This window comes from Hypomesus nipponensis, chromosome 16, assembly GCF_054491055.1.
Source record: "Hypomesus nipponensis isolate SF chromosome 16, ASM5449105v1, whole genome shotgun sequence".
In the NCBI taxonomy this organism is placed as follows: Eukaryota; Metazoa; Chordata; class Actinopteri; order Osmeriformes; family Osmeridae; genus Hypomesus; species Hypomesus nipponensis.
Genome location: NC_140376.1, coordinates 7,235,847 through 7,259,331, shown reverse-complemented (window position 1 = coordinate 7,259,331; position 23,485 = coordinate 7,235,847). Strand labels below are relative to the sequence as shown.

At 54.9% G+C, this 23,485-nt stretch overlaps 1 protein-coding gene across 10 annotated transcripts in view; it reads right to left on the bottom strand.

Moving 5' to 3' along the window:
• Nucleotides 1-23,485, bottom strand: part of LOC146254622 (protein furry homolog-like) — a 53,876-nt gene that overhangs the window by 17,169 nt on the left and 13,222 nt on the right. For 2 of the 10 annotated variants that reach the window (XM_084675641.1, XM_084675643.1), the window contains 37 exons: nt 16,833-17,034; nt 16,281-16,334; nt 14,907-15,046; nt 14,613-14,709; nt 14,155-14,234; nt 13,166-13,246; nt 12,881-13,049; nt 12,544-12,636; nt 12,193-12,291; nt 11,789-11,890; nt 9,744-9,788; nt 8,268-8,371; nt 8,062-8,170; nt 7,822-7,908; nt 7,152-7,323; nt 6,897-7,029; nt 6,699-6,806; nt 6,122-6,359; nt 5,696-5,872; nt 5,493-5,579; nt 5,060-5,328; nt 4,670-4,862; nt 4,344-4,526; nt 4,095-4,186; nt 3,834-4,006; nt 3,497-3,657; nt 3,273-3,383; nt 3,029-3,183; nt 2,808-2,907; nt 2,444-2,612; nt 1,993-2,273; nt 1,707-1,847; nt 1,334-1,587; nt 941-1,053; nt 701-851; nt 449-552; nt 145-327 (listed from right to left, as the gene is read on the bottom strand). In XM_084675641.1, the coding sequence (XP_084531767.1) occupies nt 145-327; nt 449-552; nt 701-851; nt 941-1,053; nt 1,334-1,587; nt 1,707-1,847; nt 1,993-2,273; nt 2,444-2,612; nt 2,808-2,907; nt 3,029-3,183; nt 3,273-3,383; nt 3,497-3,657; nt 3,834-4,006; nt 4,095-4,186; nt 4,344-4,526; nt 4,670-4,862; nt 5,060-5,328; nt 5,493-5,579; nt 5,696-5,872; nt 6,122-6,359; nt 6,699-6,806; nt 6,897-7,029; nt 7,152-7,323; nt 7,822-7,908; nt 8,062-8,170; nt 8,268-8,371; nt 9,744-9,788; nt 11,789-11,890; nt 12,193-12,291; nt 12,544-12,636; nt 12,881-13,049; nt 13,166-13,246; nt 14,155-14,234; nt 14,613-14,709; nt 14,907-15,046; nt 16,281-16,334; nt 16,833-16,952 (5,128 nt within the window). In that variant the 5' untranslated portion in view covers nt 16,953-17,034. Of the gene's footprint in view, nt 1-144; nt 328-448; nt 553-700; nt 852-940; nt 1,054-1,333; nt 1,588-1,706; nt 1,848-1,992; nt 2,274-2,443; nt 2,613-2,807; nt 2,908-3,028; nt 3,184-3,272; nt 3,384-3,496; nt 3,658-3,833; nt 4,007-4,094; nt 4,187-4,343; nt 4,527-4,669; nt 4,863-5,059; nt 5,329-5,492; nt 5,580-5,695; nt 5,873-6,121; nt 6,360-6,698; nt 6,807-6,896; nt 7,030-7,151; nt 7,324-7,821; nt 7,909-8,061; nt 8,171-8,267; nt 8,372-9,743; nt 9,789-11,788; nt 11,891-12,192; nt 12,292-12,543; nt 12,637-12,880; nt 13,050-13,165; nt 13,247-14,154; nt 14,235-14,612; nt 14,710-14,906; nt 15,047-16,280; nt 16,335-16,832; nt 17,035-21,300; nt 21,867-23,485 lie in introns of those variants that run through there. The other 8 variants (XM_084675639.1, XM_084675640.1, XM_084675645.1 and 5 more) reach the window with 6 other exon arrangements.

Sequence of the window (23,485 nt, the reverse complement as noted above, 5' to 3'; positions counted from 1 at the left end):
CCCCTCTCCTCCTGTCTCCTCCCGTCTCCTCCCGTCTCCTCCCGTCTCCTCCCGTCTCCTCCCGTCTCCTCCCGTCTCCTCCCGTCTCCTCTTCTCCCTAACCCCCCCCCCCCACTACCTCCTCCACTCCACTCCCCTCCTGACCTGTGAGGTTAAACTCGTGGGAGGGGGTCTTCACGGTCAGAACCCTGGGCTCGTTGTGCTCACGGTTCCTCAGCAGGACAGAGGCCAGTGATTGGATGCTGCTGTTGGTTCCCTGGACGACCAGCAGGTGCAGCAGCAGGCGTTTGCAGTGTTCATAAACCTCCGGGTGCTGGTGGTCAAACCCTGGGGGAGACACGAAGTGGTACCTTTAAAGATGACTGTTTCCTGTTAGCACGCAGGAAGTGTTACCCATGAAGTAGACTAGCACACAGGAAGTGCTCCAGGTTCAGACAGGAAGTGTTACCTATGAAGATGGCGTGGAGCAGGAGGTGGAGGTAGGCACTCCAGTCCACCTTGACCCCGTGGTCCACGATGAGGTCAGTCAGCAGGATTACCGCTATGTTACACCTGAGGAGGAGGAGCAGAAGAAGAGGAGGAGGGAGAGGAGAGTGTCAGCTGGAACAGTTCAGCAGGTCAAGATCAGGGTAACCTGGCACCGAGGTGTCCTGAGAGTGTTGGTCTCGGGGAGGTAGCTCCGGGGTCAAGGGTCAGGTACCTGTGCAGGGGTGTCCCAGGGCTGTTGGTCTCGGGGAGGTAGTCCACCAGGGGCGACCAGCAGCCCCCAGCGGGGGGGAAGGGGAGGGGCTCGGGCCGGTTGTGGTCCATCACCTTCAGACGCCAGTTAGCATACAGGGGCATGGAGTCACCTGGACACACACACACTCCTTAACACCTGAGAGAGAGGGTGTGTGTATGCGAGATTGTGTACGTGTTGTGTGTGTGTGTGTGTCCTCACTCTTCTCCTCCTCGTAGGAGCCCCCAGAGCTGCTGCTGTAGCGAGACTCCAGACGATGGTGCTGCCGGTTCAGATTACTGTTCAGACCCCCGTGGATGTCCAGGTGGGGGTAACTGGGGAGGAGAGAGAGAGAGAGAGAGAGAGAGAGAGAGAGAGAGAGAGAGAGAGAGAGAGAGAGAGAGAGAGAGACAGACAGACAGACAGAGAGAAACAGAGAAACAGAGAGGGGGTACAAAGACACATTAGTTTCAATCAAAAGAAGCCATGTGTGACAGCCTATGTTAGTTCTGCTGCAGTGTGTGTGTGTTTAAATATGTGTGTATGTATGTATGTGTATATATATACACATACACATATATATGTGTGTGTGTGTGTCGTGTTGGTGCCCCTCACCTGTCCTCCATGTTGGGGTCCTTGGTGCGGTCCTGGTGTGCAGGGTCGGGGCCGGGCACCATGGTGTTGCTGCTGGAGGCCGTGCCCGAGGCCAGCGGGGGCACCTTGAGGCTGGAGCTGACCCGGTAGTAGGGGGGGTTGTCCATGTGGGCCACGGCCGAGCTCACGGCCTCCATCACTTCCAGCTCACACATCAGCTCCTCCAGGAGCTGCATGGTCTTATCCCTGCCCAGGTACACCACCACTCTCTTCACCTGGGGGGGGGGGGGAGGGAGGGAGAGGGGCTTAACCTCACCTAACAGTATTAGATTCAGGTTCTGGGTGCAGAGCGTATGGGTGTTTCTGTGTGTGTGTGTGTGTGTGTGTGTCTTACGTAAGGCAGCAGGCTGGGGTCACTGTTGACTCCCGCCATGCTGATGAGGAAGTGCAGGATGATCTTCAGGTTGCTGGGCCAGCTGTCTGCCAGCGTGCACCACACACTCTCTATCTCCGACCACGCAAACTCGTCCCCATACTGGGTGAGGAGGAGAGGGGAGGGGGGAGGAGAGGAGGGGAGAACAGAGGAGTATTCATTGTGACAGCAGAAGTGTGATTGGTGGGGTAAGAAAGGCGTGTGCTCCAGTAGCAGGTGCGTGTTCCAGGTGCGGTGGCCGTGGTACCTTGGCGGTCATGAACATGAGGTTGTTTAGGACCATGGTGGTTCCGTGCGGGGAGCCCCAGCCCTCCCCCCTCAGCCAGCGTCGGCTGTTCAACATCGTCATCTCCCTCTCGCGCGCCGCCTCCTCCTCGTCTTCCTCCTCGCCGGCAACGGTAGCATCCTCCTGTCGCCGCGGCGACGGCTTCAGGTCGACCAGCTCCACGTTGTTCATCCAGGGCAGCAGGTAGTGCAGCATCACCTGGCGCCCACCAGGGTGCGCTGTGTGGATGCGCTGGCTCACCTCTGCGGCACACGAGGAAGGTTAGTCAGGGTCAGAAGGGTGGTGGTCAAGTTTAAGGGTCATTTGCATCATTGGAATCCTTGGTCCTGTTCCTCTTGACAGTGTCCTGTATGTGTGTGTGACTGTGTGTGTGTGTGGAGTGTGTGTGTGGAGTGTGTGTGTGTGTGTGTACCTGAGAAGATGGGCAGGGTGAGCTCGGGGTAGGTGCGGGCCAGCTCCTCAGACAGCTGGTAGTAGGAGACGGAGTAGAGGTGGGGCAGGGCGGAGGGCGGGCTCAGGATCCCGTCTGAGCGCTGCACCTCCAGCTTGTGAGCGTAGCGGAACAGCTTGGGCTCCAGGATCTGCAGAGGCACGCTGTGTGAGGGGCTGTGGGGCTGTGTGTGTGAGGCTGGTGTGTGTGAGGCTGGTGTGTGTGAGGCTGGTGTGTGTGAGGCTGGTGTGTGTGAGGCTGGTGTGTGTGAGGCTGGTGTGTGTGAGGCTGGTGTGTGTGAGGCTGCTGTGTGTGAGGCTGGTGTGTGTGAGGCTGGTGTGTGTACCTGCAGCAACTGCATGGCTACTTCATAGATGTCTCTGGAGGAGTCTGCAGCCTTGAACAGGATGAGGTTGAGCAGCACCACTGTGTCAAACTGATAGTCCCTGTAAGGGGGGGGGGGGGGGTCACAGGTCAGGGGGGGTAACACACACACACACATATATATATATACACACACACACACACAGAGATAAACCCTCACACACCACACACACTCTCTCACACCTGTTGTGGAAGACGTTGGCGATGGCCCTGAAGCAGCCGGCGGCCACCCTGCGGGAGCCCGTGTAGCAGCGGTCCACCGCCCAGAACATCAGGTTACTCTGCTCGGGGTTCAGCTCCAGCAGCAGCATCACCGCCTCGCAGCCCAGCTGGGGCACCTGGGGGGAGGGGGAGGGGGGGGAGGTTAGGACACTGGCAGGAAGGGGGCGGAGAGGAGGAGGAGGAGGAGAGGGGGAGAGGTGCCTACCTTGCGGTCCTGGGAGTCCAGGATGTTGTCCAGCCACTTGTATAGGTAGCCGTCTGAAGACAGGCCCACGTTGTCAGCTACAGGCCCACAGCACAGCACTGCAGACATGGCCTGCACACACACACACACACACACACACACACACACACACGGTTAGACTAATCCAGAATGGAGAGGAGAGTAGAGTACAGCAGAGCACAGTAGACTAGAGTCCAGTAGGTGACCTTGAGAGCGCAGTACTGGTGTCTGTTGATCTGCATGTTGCGGTCGCTGTATCGGTCCAGTGGGGTGAACATGATGCTGAAGGGCCCGGCCCAGTGGCTGAACAGCATGAACAGGCTGTGTCTCAGAGACTGCTGGGGGAACACACTCCTCCTGTGGTGCACTGGAACACACACACACACACACACACACACACACACACACACACACACACACACACACACATTAGTACCTCACTATCACACGTCAGGAAAACACATGCACGTGCGTGTGTGAGAGAGAGCGTGCATGTGTGTCTGTGTGTGAGAGAGAGAGCGCGCGCGCGTGTGTGTGTGCTACCTGGGACGTTCTGGATGATGTTGGCCACCAGGGCGCTGAAGTGAGAGCGGATGTCCTTCAGTGTGTCCGAGTCCTTGTCGTTCTCTGCCTCCAGCAGCTGCCGAGTCAGGTCCACGTACTCCAGCAGGGTCACGTTCAGGGCGTGGCTCTCTCCGTCCAGACCTCCGCTAGCCCTGCACGCACACACACACACACATTATAAATGTGGCCTGGCCAGTTATGGTTAAGCATGGCCTGGCCTGGTCTGGCCTGTGTACTCACGTTTGGCTGACGACCCCAGCATCGGCCAGCAGCTCAAAGATCCTGACCAGCTGGACCCTGAGAATATCTCGACGCCTGCGCCTCTTCATGTTCTGGACAGGAGAGAGAGAGAGGGTTACTCTGTTAGAGCGAGAGACATGGAGAGAGAGAGACATGGAGAGAGAGAGAGACATGGAGAGAGAGAGAGAGCGAGAGAGAGCGAGAGAGAGAAAGAGAGAGAGACGGAGGGGTGCGTGGGCTGTGCCCCACCTCGGGCCTCCTCTCCAGGGCCTCCTTGATGATGGGGTTGAGTTCCTCCATGAGCTCCCTGAAGACCAGGGCGTTGGTGCGCCCCAGGCCCAGCACCAGGGACTCAGTGATGTCCATGCTCTCCGAGCGCATCATGGGAACCACGTGCTTGAACAGAGAGGAGGGGGACGGCGTGCCGATGACCTACACACACACACACACACACACACACACACAGGTCAGTATCACAGTTATCTAGGAGACACACCTGACAGAAAGCCTGACAGAAAACATCCGCGTAGGAGCGCACGCAAAGGGTCACGGCCCGCGGGGTCACGACCTCTGACCTTGGAGTCGTAGCAGTATCCGCTGTCGGGTGTGGACGCCAGCGTCTCGGGGGGAGAGCAGCGGACCGAGCCGGAGGAGGAGGAGGAGGGAGAGGAGGAGGCGGAGGAGCAGCACAGGATCAGGTAGTTCCTCCACAGGCCCACGTACGAGTCACTGCTGCTGCTGGTCAGCTTCTTAGCATTGATGGGGCTGCTGTTTGGGGGGAGGGAGGGAGATGCCCCAAGGGGTAGGACAAGAAAGGAAGTTGGTTAAACACCAATATCATCCTAAACACACCTGGTGCATCAGACACGCATACAACCCACCCCCCCTCCCAAACACACACATCCAACACACAAAGATACACACAAAAACACACACACAGCCAACACCCCCCCACCCCCACATACTTGATGTCCACTTGGGGCGACAGCAGCTGCAGGCGTGTGTAGGCGAACATCCAGGCGTAGTTGAGCGCGGTGGGGCAGTGCTTGGGCAGGTGCTCCTGGCGCAGGTAGCTGGACAGGCTGACCACCCACGGGTCCTGGCCCTGGGTGACGTGGGCCAGCACCCAGATCAGGGAGGGGCTGGACACGTCAAACTGGTGGCTGATGGGGGACGAGCTCCACTCCGCCAGCGTCTGGAGGTCGATCCCACTGGGGCAGTACAACAGGCTGGTCTGGAGGGGGGGGGGTTACAGGTGTGGGGCATTTGAGTGAGCGAGTCTCACGGGTGTGAGTGCGTCAGTGTCTGTTGAGTGTGTTGGATGTGTGAATTTCTGTTGTGGTGTGTGTGTATTAAGTGTGTGTGTGTGTGTGTATGAAGTGTGAGGGAAAGGGTTACCTGATCAGCTCCAGTGAGGTGGATGAAGCTTTCCAACACTGAGGCACTCAACCTGTCCATCACATCTATAGCCAGTTCCTCATCCCCCTGAGAGAGAAAGAGAGAGTGAAGTTAGAGAGACTGGGAGTGTTAACGTGGTCCTTGTCGCCTGGTACACCCACCCACCCCTCCCTCCCTCTCCCCCCTCCTCCCCCCCTGGTTACCTTGGCGATGCCCAGGGCGGCGTGCAGGGCGCGGACCTCCTTCAGCAGGTTGACGGCGAGGCGGCGGGTGGCGGGGCGGCAGCTGCAGAGCAGCACCAGGGCCAGGCCCTCCACCAGGTGCAGCACCCCCCACAGGGGAGAGCGCTCCAGGGGCAGCGACGACACGCCCGCCGCCTGCTGGACCACACGGTTACACACACACACAGAGGTTTATACACACACACACAGAGGTTTATATGCACACACACACACACACACACACAGAGGTTTATACACACACACACACACAGGTTTATACACACACACACACAGGTTTATACACACACACATACACAGGTTTATAAACACACACAGAGATGTATACACACACACACACAGAGCTACAGCACAAACACCTCTACCCTGACCCCTAACCCCCTGACCCACCTGGCTCTCCTGGCTCTTGTTGCTGGACAGCACGGCCTGCCTCCACTGGCTGGTGAGCTGCAGCAGCATCTTGACGGCGTTGTCCAGCAGGGTGGGGTGCACGTCCGTCACCTCGCGCACCACAAAGTACACGAAGCCCGACAGCACGTCCTCGCGCCACTCGGGGAAGTCCACCATGAGGGCCTGCAGCGTGGTGAAGGCCAGCCCGCGCAGCTCCTCGTCCATGTGGATGGTCAGCCTGGGGGGGGGGGGGGGGTGAATGAGTGTTCAGGGTTTTTAATTTTTTGTCATTTATTTTTTATGAGAAAGGGAGAGGGGATGTTTAGAGAGAGAGAGAGTATTGGCAAGTTGTGAGACAGAGAGTGTGGAGAGAGAGAGAGAGAGAGAGACAGACAGACAGACAGACAGACAGACAGACAGACAGACAGACAGACAGACAGACAGACAGACAGAGAGAGAGAGAGAGAGAGAGAGAGAGAGAGAGAGAGAGAGAGAGAGAGAGAGAGAGACAGAGAGACAGAGAGCGAGTGTGTGTTCTGCGACAGTTGTACGACACCACCTGGGTCAGGTGACCTACTTGGCGAGCAGCTCGATGAGGTCCTGTCTGGCCATGCCGTCAGGGATGAGCCTGGGGATGGCCGCCACGCACGTGCGGAACAGGTCGATCTTCGGCTTCCTCTCGCCCCTGGCAACCACAACAACCATGGGGAGGTAAGCCGGCGGTGTCATTGCGTGTGGGGTGCGTTTGTTACGCGTGTGTGTGCGTGTCACCCACGTGATCATGTCCTCCGGCTCCTTGTTGGACATCTGGACGTTGGTCATGCTCATGGAGCGCCCCACCTCTTTGTCCAGGTGACGCAGGATGCTGTCCAGGGCCTTACGCACCGCGGGGTAGTATAGAGACATACCTGCCCACACACACACACACACACAACGCATTAGCATTATAGCCTTGGTGTAAGGAATAGCCCACAGTCTGGTTCCAATTGTTCTGCCACCTGCGAACCCACGACCCTCGACCTTGGCGTACCTATGACCTTGGCCTCCTCGTCGGTGAGGGTGGTGGCCAGGAAGATCTTCTTGACGCGCAGCGTGTTCCCCGAGGGCATGATGACCCCAGTGGTGGGCATGGGCGGGTCGCCGTCCTTCTGCTGCAGGCTGTCGGCTATCACCAGGAACGCCCGCAGCCCGATGTTCATCCTCTGAGGGGGGGGGGGGGGATTTAAGTAGGGAAAAAGAATGAGGAGAGAAAGATTGTCAGAAAAAGAAAGGAATGGAAACAGAGGATATACAGGGAGAGAGAGAGAGAGAGAGAGAGAGAGAGAGAGAGAGAGAGAGAGAGAGAGAGAGAGAGAGAGAGAGAGAGAGAGAGAGAGAGAGAGAGAGAGAGAGAGAGAGAGAGAGAGAGAGAGAGAGAGAGAGAGAGAGAGAGAGAGAGAGAGAGAGAGAGAGAGAGAGAGAGAGAGAGAGAGAGAGAGAGAGAGAGAGAGAGAGAGAGAGAGAGAGAGAGAGAGAGAGAGAGAGAGAGAGAGAGAGAGAGAGAGAGAGAGAGAGAGAGAGAGAGAGAGAGAGAGAGAGAGAGAGAGAGAGAGAGAGAGAGAGAGAGAGAGAGAGAGAGAGAGAGAGAGAGAGAGAGAGAGAGAGAGAGAGAGAGAGAGAGAGAGAGAGAGAGAGAGAGAGAGAGACAGTCCAGGCCTCACCTCAGGGTTGATGGTGAAGGTTTTGTGGGACTTCCCGACACACAGGAGGTCGTAGATGATCTCCTTCATGGCAAAGTCCAGCCTTTCCTGTAGGGCAACCAATCACAGCAGTGAGCCATCAGTCACCTGTCCTCTGAGAACCAATCGCTGAATGATCCTCACGAAACCCCTGAACCCAAACATTGACACCAAATCTTGACCCTCCGACTCAAAGCACCAACGACCCCTGACCCCTGGTACCTGAGCGATGAACTGGATGATCTTGACGAAGATGTTGAGGGGGGTGTCTCTGGGCACCACACTGCGGGAGCCCTTGGGGAACAGAGCTGACACGATGCTGAGGAGACGACTGCAGGAGACAGGAGCACGGGTCACTCCCACGGGGAGGAAAGTGTGTGTGTGTGCGTGCGTGTGTGTGTGTGTGTGTGTGTGTGAGGGCTCCTCACCTCTGAGTGACAGTGTTGCTCTCACACTTGATCCTGATGATGTAGACCCACAGCAGTCTGTAGAGAGACTCCAGGGCCACGCGGGACATCTTGGGGTCTTTGTTCTGCGGGGGCCAGAGAGGGGACGTCACGCACAGCGTCACGCACAGCGCCACGCACAGCGTCACGCACAGCGTCACGCACAGCGTCACGCACAGCGTCACGCACAGCGTCACACAGCGTCACGCACAGCGCCACACAGCGTCACGCACAGCGTCACACAGCGTCACGCACAGCGTCACGCGCTCACGCAGCAACACGCTCACGCACCGTCACATACACGCTCACACTGGAGGTGAGACCTTATGATTGTTGTACTGCGGTTGGGATTTTATTGTTGTTGTTCATTGTGCCTGGTAGCTGAGATGTGGTTACTCTGCACTGTGCCTGGTAGTTGAGATGTGGTTACTATGCACTGTGCCTGGTAGTTGAGATGTGGTTACTATGCACTGTGCCTGGTAGTTGAGATGTGGTTACTCTGCACTGTGCCTGGTAGTTGAGATGTGGTTCCTCTGCACTGTGCCTGGTAGTTGAGATGTGGTTACTCTGCACTGTGCCTGGTAGCTGAGATGTGGTTACTCTGCACTGTGCCTGGTAGTTGAGATGTGGTTCCTCTGCACTGTGCCTGGTAGTTGAGATGTGGTTACTCTGCACTGTGCCTGGTAGCTGAGATGTGGTTCCTCTGCACTGTGCCTGGTAGTTGAGATGTGGTTACTATGCACTGTGCCTGGTAGTTGAGATGTGGTTACTCTGCACTGTGCCTGGTAGTTGAGATGTGGTTACTCTGCACTGTGCCTGGTAGCTGAGATGTGGTTACTCTGCACTGTGCCTGGTAGTTGAGATGTGGTTACTCTGCACTGTGCCTGGTAGCTGAGATGTGGTTACTCTGCACTGTGCCTGGTAGCTGAGATGTGCCTGGGAAGTACACACTGTTCCTTGACTGACCACTAACTACACACATCCGATTCTCGACTTGATTCTGTACTTTGTACATGCACTAGATCGCCTCCTGGCAACACTCCACAACCTCTTAGAAACACTACAGTGTAGAACCTCCTTTGCTACATTACCGCCTACCAACAGTTACTACAGAGACACAGGAATGACAGCAGCACTGAATGGACCTGAAGGCACCAAGCCCCTCTTTGTGGCGCCCCTCTTCATTCCGAAGAGGCTCCGCTTGTCTTTATTGGGGTCCCCTTGCGTCTGGGGGCCCCCCTTGTCCATCGGTGGGGCCCCCTTGTTTCTTATGGCCCCTTCGCCCTGTGGGCCCCCCTCGACTCTATGTGACACCCCCTTATCTCAACAGGGGCCCCTTCTCCAGGCCCACACCCACTCTGCTCTCCACCACTCTGGGTCCACCCCCTCGCCACCTCGACCCCCTCTCTCCAGCACGCACTTCCTGCTCCCCCCACTAGAGGACGCCAGGTGACTCACCTGCAGGGTCTCTATCTGCTTCCTGATGCTGTTGTTAGATGGCATCTGGAGTGCGTGAACGATAGAGAGATGGGGAGAGAGAGAGATGGGAAGAGAGAGAGAGAGAGACAGAGAGAGAGAGAGAAGGGAGAGAGAAAGAAAAAAAGAAAGAGAGAAAGAAAGAAAGATAGAGACGACAGAAGACACGGGTGTGAGGGTGACACATGCAGGTTAGAGGTGAACAGAAACACACGCAACAACAACAAAAAACGTTAGAGACACAAACGTGTGCAGAACTTTCCAGCCTTGGCCCGGTGTGTTACACACCTCCAGACAGGCTTGTACTGGCGGGAGGGAGGGAGGGAGGGTGGGAGGCTAAGCATGGAGCAAACGTGTTGGATCGTGTTTGAGCGCGTCAAGACCGTCTACGGTCCAGGCCTTCACCGCTGTGTCGACCCAAACCAGACGCCGACACAAAGGTGTGTTCATCCAACATGAACCTGATCCTTCACCTGGTCTACTTCATGCTTCGCGGACGCAAGTAGAAACAATTAAAAAAAGAAACAAAGAAAGTGAAATCAAAAGAGATTGAATCAAACAGGTGTGAAACAAGGAAAGGATGACAAAACACACACACACACAGCAGAGAGCGGAGGAGGAGCGAGGGAGAGAGGAGAGAAACGCCTGACGGAGGCTGGTGTGTGTGCGTGTGAGACCAGGAAGAGAGCTAACCCACTGACACTACAAATCCCATAAGCCATTGGGCTCAGACAAGAATCAGAGCATTGCGTCCAAACCCAGCATCAAGTCCACAGACTCAATTCTAACCCCGTAACTCTCTCTGGCAACACTTTACATCAAAGTTACATTAACTACCATTTAACTATATATCAAAACACGGGCAAGAGGTGTGAGGGTAGGGTGATGTGGTAAATGGGCAAGATTAAGGACAACATCCACTTACTTGTAACCCTAAATCTCCAGCCAGCAGGGAGAACTGCATGCTGGGAGCAGGTACAGGGTTGGAATGTGTCTGTGCAACAAGCAGTCTGACTCATCACTCACTCAACTACTGGCTCTCAACAGCAAGGAGACTCAGGAATCACATCCCAGGGAGAGACAAGCGAATCACATCAGGCGAATCACATCAGGCGAATCACGTCAGACACGAGATTGAGAGTTGATTCAGTACCAAAGAGTTGATTCAACAGGGAGTCATCACGACAGGAGGGAATTACAGCACTTTCACCAAGGAATCAGAGTCAAATCTCCCAAAAGGAATACGTTCGGAGTTGTGGAGGTACAGGGATCACAAGGCATTAGGTTATTATTGGAAAGATAAGGGTGTAGGTGACAGAACATATGTGTGTTTGATTAACCAGGGCTGTTTGTCAGGTTTGGATCAGAGTAATAAGAGTCTGATTCTCTGAGCTTCGTTTGGATCGCTCAACACCATAGGCAGCTAAGGCTGATTCTGAGTCGTTCATTGTAAATGAATCAGAATTACTTTAAAGAGGGAACACGGTTCAGATTCAGGTCTGGATTGAAACAGGAGAGTAAACAACCACAGCCTCAAGTAACTTACCTGTGTTGTCCTACTTAAACCTGGAGACTTGATAAGTATTAACGTCTGAATCAGTAGCAAGTTTTACAATAATATTCATTCAGGGACACGTTTTATAACTGAACTAAAGGAGTTTAAAGAAACCTTTGTCTTTTTGTAAATGACCTAAAAAGTCACCTGCATTAAGTCACCCCTGTCCTAACATGACAACTTTAAAAAGTCACTGTAACAAGTCACCTATGTTCTAACAAGACACAGGTCACCTGTAACTAGTCACCCCTGTCTTAAGTGGTCACCTGTAATAAGTCACCCCTGTCTTAAGTGGTCACCTGTAATAAGTCACCCCTGTCTTAAGTGGTCACCTGTAACTAGTCACCCCTGTCTTAAGTGGTCACCTGTAATAAGTCACCTGTGAACCCCCACCCCTGGGGGGGGGGGCTGTGTGTGTTTGTGTGTGTGTGTGTGTGTGTGGGGGGGGGGGGGGGGGGGTTGTCAACCGTACCTTCAGATGAGACAAGCAGTTCTGGAGGAAGATGTGCCAGTTATTGAGGAAGAACTGCTTCTGGCTCACACACAGCAGGCAGGTCACCAGGGGATACAGAGCCTGCAGAGGAGGGGGGGGGGCGGGGGGAGAGAAGGGAGGAGGGGGAGAGAAGGGAGGAGGGAGGAGAGAAGGGGACAATGTGTGTTAGTTTGTGTGATTGAAACAATACATAGAGATGGAGAGTGATAGAGGAGAGAGAGAGAGATGGAGAGTGATAGAGGAGAGATGGAGGGAGAGATGAAGAGAAAGAGAGATGGAGAGTGATAGAGGAGAGAGAGAGAGAGATGGAGAGTGATAGAGGAGAGATGGAGGGAGAGATGAAGAGAGAGAGAGATGGAGAGTGATAGGAGGAGAGACAGTACCAGGGAGTGCTTCTTCCTGGAGCTGAGGTCAAAGGTTGTCTGGTACAGCATCTCCACAAAGTTCTTCAGGCACGGCACGTTGACTTCATTCTTCACCGCCTGGGAGGAGAGAGACCGAGAGGGAGGGAGGGGAGGGGAGGGGAGGGGAGGGGAGGGGAGGGGAGGGGAGGGAGGGAGGGAGGGAGGGAGGGAGGGAGGGAGGGAGGGAGGGAGGGAGGGAGGGAGGGAGGGAGGGAGGGAGGGAGGGAGGGAGGGGGAGAAGAGTAAGCACTCAGGAGTGGAGGCCCAGACAGGCATGTGTGTGGGCCAGGTGTGTCAGGACAGGTGACTGGGTATGGGACAGGTACTCACAGCAGCTACAGGAATGAGGATCTCCACAAACAGGCCGGCCAGAGCATGCTTGATGTCTTTGTCCTTCACCTCCAGGAAATACTGGGCACACTCCTGAGGAACACACACACACACACACACGTGTGGTCAAACACACTCCTGAGGAACACACACACACACGTGTGGTCAAACACACTCCTGAGGAACACACACACACACACACGTGTGGTCAAACACACTCCTGAGGAACACACACTTTTCTGAGGAGCAGAACACACCCACAACAACCTCTCTCTCACACACACACACACACACAACCCCCCATTCCCATCCCACCCCCCAATCACACACACCCGACCTGCATGAACTGGAAGGAGGCTTCAAAGTCCTCCACGGGGTACATCTTGACCCGGAAGAACTTCATGCCCATGACGAGGCTGATGATGGACTGGATGACGTGGGGGGACTGCTCCTTCACACGCAGCTCCTTCAGCTCCGTGGTGAACTTCTTCCTCACGGCCTGGAACCTGACACACAACAAACACACAGTTCCAGTCTGTCACAGTGATTGGAGTGTTCTTACACACCTCTTCATCCCAGAAGAGGTTCTATGTTAGGTGAGGAGGAGGAAGAGGAGGGTTACTTGGACTGTGTGAGCACGCCGATGACCTCCGCGTACAGATCTGCGATGATGTGCACGTTGCTCGTGTTGGGCCCCGAGTACCTGTCAATCAAACACATCTGTCAGTCAACCCGCGCCACGCCCTTCGAGCACATCCGTCATGAACCGGCCCGCCACAGCACCACACGAGGGCTGGACGCACCCCCACGTCTCCCATAGCAACCAGACGTGAATTCTACAGGGGGGGGTTTGGGGGTGGCGGTAAGTCCTGCTCAGTCATACTGCTCTTTCACCCTTCCTTTCATTTGTATTGTTATGGCGTGGCTGTCACCAGCCTCTGGTCTGCACCTCTCTGCACCACCCACCATCACTGGAGGAGGGGGGCCCTCGCTGAACACCTCTCCTCACCAGGTTTCTAAGTGTTTCTCGCAGTGTTTCTGGAGGGGTGTTTTTCCTGGTCTTCTCTGAGGGTTCAGGTTGGTTGCAGGTGCTGATCTGTGGGCGTGCGCGAAAACCTCCGTAACAGCGCTTGTAAAAAGGGGCTATAAAAGATATTTGATCTGACCTCGGCAGCGAACCATCTGGAAGCTGTCCGACATGGAGACCAGGTGCTTTCTCTTGGTGACTTTAATGATGCTCATAAACATCACTCTCTCTCACACACACACACACACACTGGCCATAAAGCTTGCCCCTCTGAACAGACATAAATAGTACTGCTGCAGTCTTGTTCTGCTACAGTCCACAACAAGTGTGTCAATAGGGCACGGAGTGTTTATTTGGGGGTTTTATATCCAGAGTGAACTCTGCATTTCACAGTGTTTGATGTGTTCAATTCCAGCCCAGGCCATTTCCTGCATGTCCTCGCTTCTCTCTCCTACATTTCCTGTCGCTCTACACGGTCTCTTGCCCAATGAAGCAGAAATTCCCCAAACTGTATGTGCACATGCATTTGTGTGTTTGTGTGTGTGTGTATGTATGTATGTGTGTGTGTGTGTGTGCAGACTCACCCCTCTTTGTGTTTAAAGTGCTTGAATGCCAGGTTCAGAACCTCATGTACTAAAGCATCTGGCACTGGATGAAGAGGAATCTGGAACAGACACACGACAGGCAGTCAGACACACACATACAGGCAGACAGGCAGTCAGACAGACAGACAGACAGACAGACAGACAGACAGACAGGCAGTCAGACACAGACAGACAGACAAACAAGCAGTCAGACAGACAGACAGACAGGCAGTCAGACACAGACAGACAGGCAGTCAGACACACACAGACAGGCAGTCAGACACAGACAGACAGACAGGCAGTCAGACACACACAGACAGACAGGCATTCAGACACACACAGACAGACAGGCATTCAGACACACACAGACAGACAGGCAGTCAGACACAGACAGACAGACAGGCAGTCAGACACACACAGACAGAGACACAGGTAGAGACACATACAGACCAGCTCACCTGTTTTAAAACTTCTACTGAAACTAAACAGAACATGAAATCTATGGCTAGATCCCTCCTCTCCAGCAGGTAGTCTTTATCACGATGCTGTTCATCCCTGGAGGGAGGGAAAGAGGGAGGGATGGAGGGGGGAAGGGAGGGAGGGAGGGGGGAAAGAGATTAAAAGAACATTAAGTGAACAGTTGAAAACTGAAAATTGTTATTGCACACATGGGTGTTATCCTCCGGTAAATAAGAACGAGAGAAGCAAGGAGAGGAGGAGAGCAGGGAGAGGGGAGAGGGGGAATGTCTCACCCTTTGGACTTGGTGCTGGAGCGAGGCCTGTACTCGTAGGACTCGTCCTCGGTGCCGCTCTGGCGGCGGTACCAATCAAACAGGGTCCGCAGCAGCGAGGGCAAACAGTGCTCTGCTATGGAGCTCATAGAGCTTATTAACTACACACACACACACACACACACACAGACAGAGAACACACAGAACACACGCACACAGATCAACATCAGTGTAGCACGATAATTCAGGAGGGGGAACAGCGGGGGGGGGGGGGGTGGATGGATGGAGATAGAGAGATAATCGGAGAGAGAGAGAGAGAGAGAGAGAGAGAGAGAGAGAGAAGAAGAGACAAGCATGGAGGAATGGACAGATGGAGGGATGGGGAGAACAAGTAAAGAGAAAGCAGAGGAGGGAGGGGGGAGGAGGAGGGAGGGGTGACCTCAGCGCAGAGTAACGTACAGTCCGTGCAGTATTGATTGTGCTGGGAGGGTGGTGTAGGGTGACAGGATGAGAGCTCTTGTCACCCTACTGACTGACCCTGGAGAGTCATAGTCTCTTGTCCTAGTACCAACCTAGACCCTTGTTCTAACCATTAGACCCTAGCCCATTAGACCTTACCCATTAGACCCTCGCCCATAAGACCCTAGACCCACACTGCTAACTTTGCTAAGACTGCTAACTGTGCTAGCTGTGCGCGGGAGGGCTTGCGCATGCTCGGGGCAGCGTGATGAGGGTAGAGGGAGAGTTATGTCATGGCTCTCTGGCCTCCTGGCGCCAGACAGACACACTCCAGCACCCTGCTCTGATATACTGCTGAGGATGACACAGGCTTTCTCTCTCTCTCTCACTCTCTCTCTCTCTCTCTCTCTCTCACTCTCTCTCTCTCTCCCACTCTCTCTCTCTCTCTCCCACTCTCTCTCGCTATCACTGCCCATTATCTTTACCTTCTTTTCTCTCACCCTCCCTCTCCCTCTCTCTGCCTATTCTCTCTCTCCCTCTCCATCACCCTGCCCATTCTCTCTGTCTGTGTCTTTCACCTGCTCACTTACAATGGCAGCAGCTGGATCTGTGGTTGTGGTGTTATGCTGAGCAAAGCACCCTGCACCATCACTCTCGTCCTGCACCCTGCAGCAGCCTGGTGTGTGTGTGTGTGTGTGAGTGAGGGGGGGGGGGGCGGGCAGTGGGGGCAGGGCTATTGATTGGATCAACTACTGTGCCATACAATAGGCTTGGTAGGGGAAGAGTTGGGGTGGTAGTGAGAGCGTGCAAACACGACACAATCTCAACACCAACTATGGCACTGTCTAACTCGTATCCATCCCTGTGTATGGAGATGTGTATGGGTATCTATCCATCCACCCGTCTGTCTGGAACTGCCGTTAGGGGGAGACTCACCTGATCAAACTGTGCATCTTCTCCCCTCTGGAGAGATCTGGACAAGGGCTTTTCCTGGAGGAGAGAGGGAGAGAGGAGAGAAAGGAAAAAAAAGAGTTGTGAGAACTGCTATTGGAGAGACCCGCTCCAAGAAAAAGGTATCATAGCAGAAGGATACGCACATTACACTTTACCTCTATACTCTCCATACTGATCCCCCTCTCCCCACTCTCTCTCCCCACTCTCTCTCCCCACTCTCTCTCCCCGCTCTCTCTCCCCGCTCTCTCTACCCGCTCTCTCTACCCGCTCTCTCTACCCGCTCTCTCTCCCCGCTCTCTCTCCGCGCTCTCTCTCCCCGCTCTCTCTCCCCGCTCTCTCTCCGCGCTCTCTCTCCGCGCTCTCTCTCCCCGCTCTCTCTCCCCGCTCTCTCTCCCCGCTCTCTCTCCCCGCTCTCTCTCCCCACTCTCTCTCCCCACTCTCTCTCCCCTCTTTGCTCCTTATCCACCCTCCACCTGCTCCCCCCCCCAGACCACCCTAGCCTCCCCCAACCACCTCCCAGACCCCCCTACTCACCAGGGGCTCTGCCATCACCACCTCTATCTTCTTCTCCGCCAGCACGGCAAACTCAGCAAACAGGCTCTTGATGACGAACTCGCCCGGCTTGAGCTCGGGGTCGATGGTGATGCTGGACATGATGGTGGCCGAGCGCTTCTCCCACGAGGGGGGGGCCGTGGGGGGGGGCGCCGTCTGCTCACGCTGCTGACCGGGGCCGAGGCTGCAGCGACACGGGGGGGGGTCAGAGGTCAGGGGGAATACAGAGGACTGGAACAGGTCAGCAGTGATGCTGACAGACGGACAGATATTAGCCAACTAAACCCAAGGACCGGAACCAAGAATAGGGCTCAGAACCCAGGAACTAGAACCCAGGGACCAGAACCAGGTACAAGTCACCAGGAACAGGGCTCAGCTCAGCTGACCTTTCACCTCTTCCCTCCCAGGAAACATTCTGTTCCCTGTTTCTTCCTGGTTACCATGGGAACACCCGTGCCTTCCCAAAAGTTCAAACAATAGTAATGGCTAAAACATGGCCAGTAAAATTCAATGAAGCGACGGAGATGTTCACACCCAGCAACTGATTTAAAACAAACAAGGAGAGACTGTGTGTGTGTGTGTGTGTGCACGTGTCATGTCACCCCCTCTCTCCCCCTCGCAGACTCATTGGCTGGCTGTCCACTACAGTGATGCACCTGTTCCGCACACACACACACACACACACACACACACACACACACACACACACAGGAGGAGAAGAGCGGGAGACAGGGAGAAAGGAGATGAGAGGGAGAGGAGGGGGAGAGAGGAGTTGGACCAGAGAAGGAACACCAGGTCCAGTAGTGGAGGGGCAGGCTAGCGGGGCCAGCCTAGGGCCAGTGAGGCCAGAGAGAGCAGAGGCCAGGGAGAGCAGAGGCCAGGGAAAGCAGAGGCCAGAGAGAGCAGAGGCCAGGGAGAGCAGAGGCCAGGGAGAGCAGAGGCCAGAGAGAGCCGAGGCCAGAGAGAGCAGAGGCCAGAGAGAGCAGGGTTACACAACGTGAGACAGCAGCCACACCTCAGCTCTGTATAAATAGCTGCTCTGCTCTCAGTTCCTCCTCTGGCCCTCAGGAACAATGGAGAACACACCCCTCAAACCTGCCAACCGGGGGTGAGTGTGTGTGTGTGTGTGTGTGTGTGTGTGCGTGCTACTGGGCTGTTCCACCACCTTCCAGTTACACTGGTGAGAATATCTGACTCCTTGCTGCAGCTGACGCATGCTGGACACTAGGGTTGCAGCAGACTAGACCTGGCGTTCAGGAGGGAGAGAGGAGAGCTGGAGGAGAGAGGGGAGGGGAGCGGGGTGGAGAGGAGGCCTTTTACAGGATGTTCGAAGCCCTGGCTCAGACACAGGGGCATCTCAGCTGTTCATAGACACTGCTGGAGGGGTCGGGGGGTCGGGAGGGACTGCTAGGGGAGGGGGGGGGGACTCTAGGAACAAGTTGAGGGCAAAGTACTCAGGGGGCCAGAACATTCTGGAACATCAAATATGTGTAGAGCAGGAGGAAAGAAGGAAGAGAGGCAGGGAGGAAAAGAGAGAACGAGAACGAGAGAAAGAGACAGACCAAGACGCAGAGAAAGAGGAAGAGAGAAAGAAGCAAAGGCATAGAGGAGAGGGAGAGGGAGGGGGAGAGAGAGAGAGAGAGAGAGAGAGAGAGAGAGAGAGAGAGAGAGAGAGAGAGAGAGAGAGAGAGAGAGAGAGAGAGAGAGAGAGAAAAAGCGGGAGAGAGCAGTTGGCAGGGAGGGTTAGTGACAGTTACTACTCATTGTTTCTAGAGAGAGACTGGAAGCTGGCAGCCAACACTGGGGGAGGGGGGGGGGAGTAGGAGGCAAGAAATGGGAGAGAGAGGGGCTAAAGAGGGACAAGAAAGGAGGGTGAAAGGAGAGAGAGAGAGGGAGACAGAGAGAGGGAGGGAGGGAGGGAGGGAGGGAGGGAGGGAGGGAGGGAGGGAGGGAGGGAGGGAGGGAGGGAGGGAGGGAGGGAGGGAGGGAGGGAGGGAGGGAGGGAGGGAGGGGCCGAGGGTGCATTCTTTTGAGAAAAAAAGAGTGAAAAAAACGAGTTGTTTACCCAACGGTCAGCTTGGCCTTCTACTGAACGAGATGCCAACTCACACTCAGGTTGAGTAACCATCGTGCTCACTGGTAGCACCAGGCAGGATGGCGCTACTGTGTGAGTGTGTGTGCATGCGTGCGTGCGTGAGAGAAAGAGTGAGTGTGTGTGCGTGTGTGCGACAGTGTGTATGCATGTGTGTAAGAAAAGCATATCTGAAAAGTTGCTTCACACTGACTCCCAAAAACACATAGTTTTAGAAGTTAGTCACATGATCACACCAGGCCAATCTGATTACCCAACATGTCCTCAACCACACATCTCCATTGGGATGAGTTAGAGGTCTAGTCTGCATGGGCCTGATCCATGGACTGTGCGTATGTGTGTGTGTGTGTGTGTGTGTGTGGTGTGTTCATCCCAACATGCAAACAGTCTGAACAGTCACACTGAAACCTTTTACCCTATCCCCCTCACCCTCTCTCCCTCACTCCCCCCTCTCTCTCCCCCTCACCCCCTCACCCTCTCTCCCTCACCCCCTTCCTCCCTCACTCTCTCCCCTCACCCTCTCTCCTTCATTCTCTCCCCCTCTTTCCTTCACCTTCTCTCACCCTCACCCTCTCTCCCTCAACCTCTCTCTCCCCCTCACCCTCTCCCCCTCACTCCCTCACCCTCTCTCCCACCCTCTCTCTCCCTCCCTCTCTCTCAACAGACAGACGGGCAGATACAGGCAGAGTGAGACGGACAAGGTAAGCAGACAAACAGAGAGAGACATGCAGGCAGAGAGAGAGACAAACAGAGAGAGAGAGACAAACAGAGAGAGAGAGACAAACAGAGAGAGACAGACAGGCAGAGAGAGAGACGGAGAGAGACGGAGAGAGACGGAGAGAGACGGAGAGAGAGAGAGAGAGAGAGAGAGAGAGAGAGAGAGAGAGAGAGAGACGGAGAGAGAGAGAGAGAGAGACAGAGAGAGACAGAGAGAGACAGAGAGGCAGGCAGAGAGACAGAGAGAGACAGGCAAAGAGACACAGACAGGCAGAGAGACAGCCAGGCGGCCCCTAAGGATGTATGCTGTACAGAAGGCTAATAATGGTCAGCAACCACAAGCCAGATCAATGAGGAAACATTAGCCGTCCCTGAGGAGGAGAGAGAAGGAGAAACAGGCAGAGAGCAGGGGGAAAGGAGAGGGAATGAGGGGGAGCCAGGACAAAGAGGGGAGGAGGAGAGAGAGGATGAGGAGAGTGCGAGAGAGGGTGAGGAGGGTGCGAGAGAGGGATGGAGTCTTGTGCAGTCACATTTACCCAGACAGCTGACCGGCAAGAAAAAGAAAGAAAGACGTAGACTTTCTATGCTCTTCATTGAGACATTCTCACATTGAGAGGGAGAGTGAATGAGAGAGTGAATGAGTGAGAGACAGAGAGTATTTCCTGTCAGTGTAATCAGTAATCAGTTTAGGTATCCCAGGGGAGTCCCCTGGGTGCAGCTAGGAGGAAAGACCAGGAGGAGATAGAGAGACCGGGAAGACAGACAGAGACCTTCCAAGTTTACCTGCTCAATCTGGCCTCCATCACCTCTATCCTGCTAACACTGGTCTCTCTCACATCTAACCTGCTAATGCTGGTCTCTCTCTGCTCTAACATACTAACATTGGTCCCTCTCTCTAACTTCTAACCTACTAATGCTGGTCTCTCTGTTGCCTCTCACCTCTAACCTGTCTTCCTTTTTCTCCCCTCACCTGCTGGGCCTCCCAACAGAGGAAGCCTTTTCATCTTCAGGTTGCATGTGAGGATGTGTAAACACCAAGCAGACATGCAGGCTGTTGACAGATAACCATGTTGCAGACCAGGGTGGTATGTAAACACAGGAGGAGAGGACACGAGAGGAGAGATGGAGGACAGGAGAGATGGAGAAGAGGAGCCAAGAGATTACATTACATTTAGCAGACGCTTTTATCCAGAGCGACTTAAAGTAGGTACATGGACATTTCCCCGAGGCAACTAGGGGGAAGTGTCTTGCCCAAAGACACGCCAATTGTTTGGCCGGGGAATCGAACCGGCAACCTTCTGATTAATAGCCCGATTCCCTAACCACTCAGCCCTCTGACTCCTCTAGACGTGGAGGATGGAGAGATGGAGCAAACGAGAGATGGAGGAGAGGAGACGAGAGGAGAGGTGGAGGAAAGGAGAGATGGAAGAGAGGAAACAAGGGACAGGTGGAGGAGAGGAGACGGAAGGAGAGGAGACGAGAGGAGAGATGGAGGCTCTCCTCCATATTTCCTCCAGTGAGAGGGAAGAGGAAACAAAGAGAGGAAAGGGGAAGAGGATAGAGGGAGGGAAATGGAGGGAGGGAAGAGAGGAGAAGAAAGAGAGAGAGGGAAGGAAGAGAGAGGCCTAGCAGGGTACTCACAGCTCCAGGACTTGAGCAGCGACTTGATGTTGATCTCAAAGAAGACAGAATCGTGCAGGCTCAGCATGACGTCTATCTAGCCTGACGGCCGCAGCACAGGCCAAGCACCCTACACTGTCCTCTCTCTTCCACACACACACACACACACACACACACGTCCTCACACACGCATACACCTCCTTCCTCACACCCCTCCGGTCGGCGAGGCCGTCCTAGCCTCCACAGGGGGTCTGGGAGGTCATCCTGAGAAACACCTGAGAGGGCTGGAGGACGGAGGTCCCTGGGGAAGAGCACTGCTCCCGTCTGCTCCTCACTGCTCCTTCCTACTAGGACCTTAGTCAAGATCTCAGCGTGTCCTCCATCCACTAGTCCCACCAGACTCAGCTTCTAAGCAGATCCAGTTCTGGTTCCCTTCCAGTTCTGGCTGGTCCAGTTCTGGTTCCCCTCCGGTTCTGGCTGGTTCGGTCCTGGTTAGCCTCGCTACCTGGCCGCTAGCAGAACCCAGCAGTGCTCTCCTCGCAGGGAGAATGAGGGGTGGAACGGAGTGCTCTGAGCGGAGCGATATTCCCTCTGCTCTCCTCTTCCTGTGTGAGCCTGCGAGCCCTGTCAGCTATTCTCCACCCCCCCCAAACCCTCCCTCCTCCCGCCCGCCCGCTCTCACTCGCCATTCGCTGGTGGACAACTCCTCCCCTCACTCACTAGCTCTTGTTCTCTCTCTCAGTGATGGCTCCCCCCTCCCTCCCCCCTGCTGGTCCACAGAGAGGGTTTGTTTCAATAGCTGGGATGGGGAGGGGGGCGGTGATGTCATCAGAGTGCTGCGAGTGTTTTCTGGCCCTGCTCCAGTCTACTAACACCGAACCCCTCTCCACCAGCCAATAACACGACGGCACCCCTCTCCCCCGCCCAATCACACTACAGCAGCCCTCTCCCCCAGCCAATCACAAGACCACTTCCTGTTTGCTTCTCAGAAATATTGATGCGTCATCTTAGACTGCAGCAGGAAGGAGAAGAGAGAGAGTAGAAAGAGAGAGAAGAGAGGAGAGAAGAGAGGAGAAGAGGAGAGGAGTAGGGGGAAGACAGAAAGGGGAGGAAGAGAAGTAGAGTGAGAGGGGAGAGGAAGAAGGAGGTACACACACACACACACACACACGCACTCCGCAGCAGTGTACTTCCACATCCATTGTAACTTCATTCAGCACTGTTCCAAGCCAAACAGGAAAATATAGGCCTCCGCTAAAAATACTCAAAACATTCCAGCTATAAAAGCTCTGTTTCTCACACACGCCCAACTCCTGCTGAAGCCTAAACACACCGACAGACAGGGTTGCACATGAGACTGGTTTGGACGTTTGACCTTTCACCTGCCAGGGTCAACACACTGTACCACGCCCAGAGGGCACAGTTACGTCACTGTTCAAAGCCATCAGTGTGCATGAATGTGCGCGTGTGCGTGCGTGCGAAGGACTTAGAAGGACACAGACAGACACATGACAACCAGAGACACAGGGCTGATCTGAGGATTAGCATTGTTCACTAAACATCCCAGAAGACGCACGCCAACAAAGTCTGCCGTTTATCTCTCTGGTTCAATCTCTGCCTCTGCCTTCTCTCCATCTCTAGCTTTCTTTCTCCCTCGCTCTCTCTCTCTCTCTTTCTCTCTCTCTCTGCCCCTGCTTTCTTCTGTCTCTCTCTCTCCCTGGGCCACATGACTGCCCCTCATGCAAAACAGACCACAGCTCATTGTAAACAAACACACTCCACAAAGGACTGCTTTGTCACACTACCCCCCTCCCCTCCTCCCCAGTCCCTCACCCCTCCCTCCCAGTCCCTCAGCCCTCCCTCCTCATCACCCTCCCAAGTCCCCCATCCCTCCACCTCCTCACCCTTTCCCTACTCACCCCCCTCCATTCTGCAGCTCTGCAGTGTCCTGCTCTAAGGAAGCCTTCTAGAACTGTACTCCACCGAGCGACTGAAACAGTGCCTGCTGCAATGCATCCTGGGATGTCGGTCCTCGTGCCAGTAACACCAGTGTACTGACTGCGCTGTTCCATCCAGACACACCTGACCTGTGCATGTCGACGTACACAAACACACACCTCTGTTTGGTGTAAACAGAAGTCAGTTTCTCTGGAATGCAGTTTCTCTGGAATGCAGCACCAAATCAACAAGATGAACAGTCAACCAA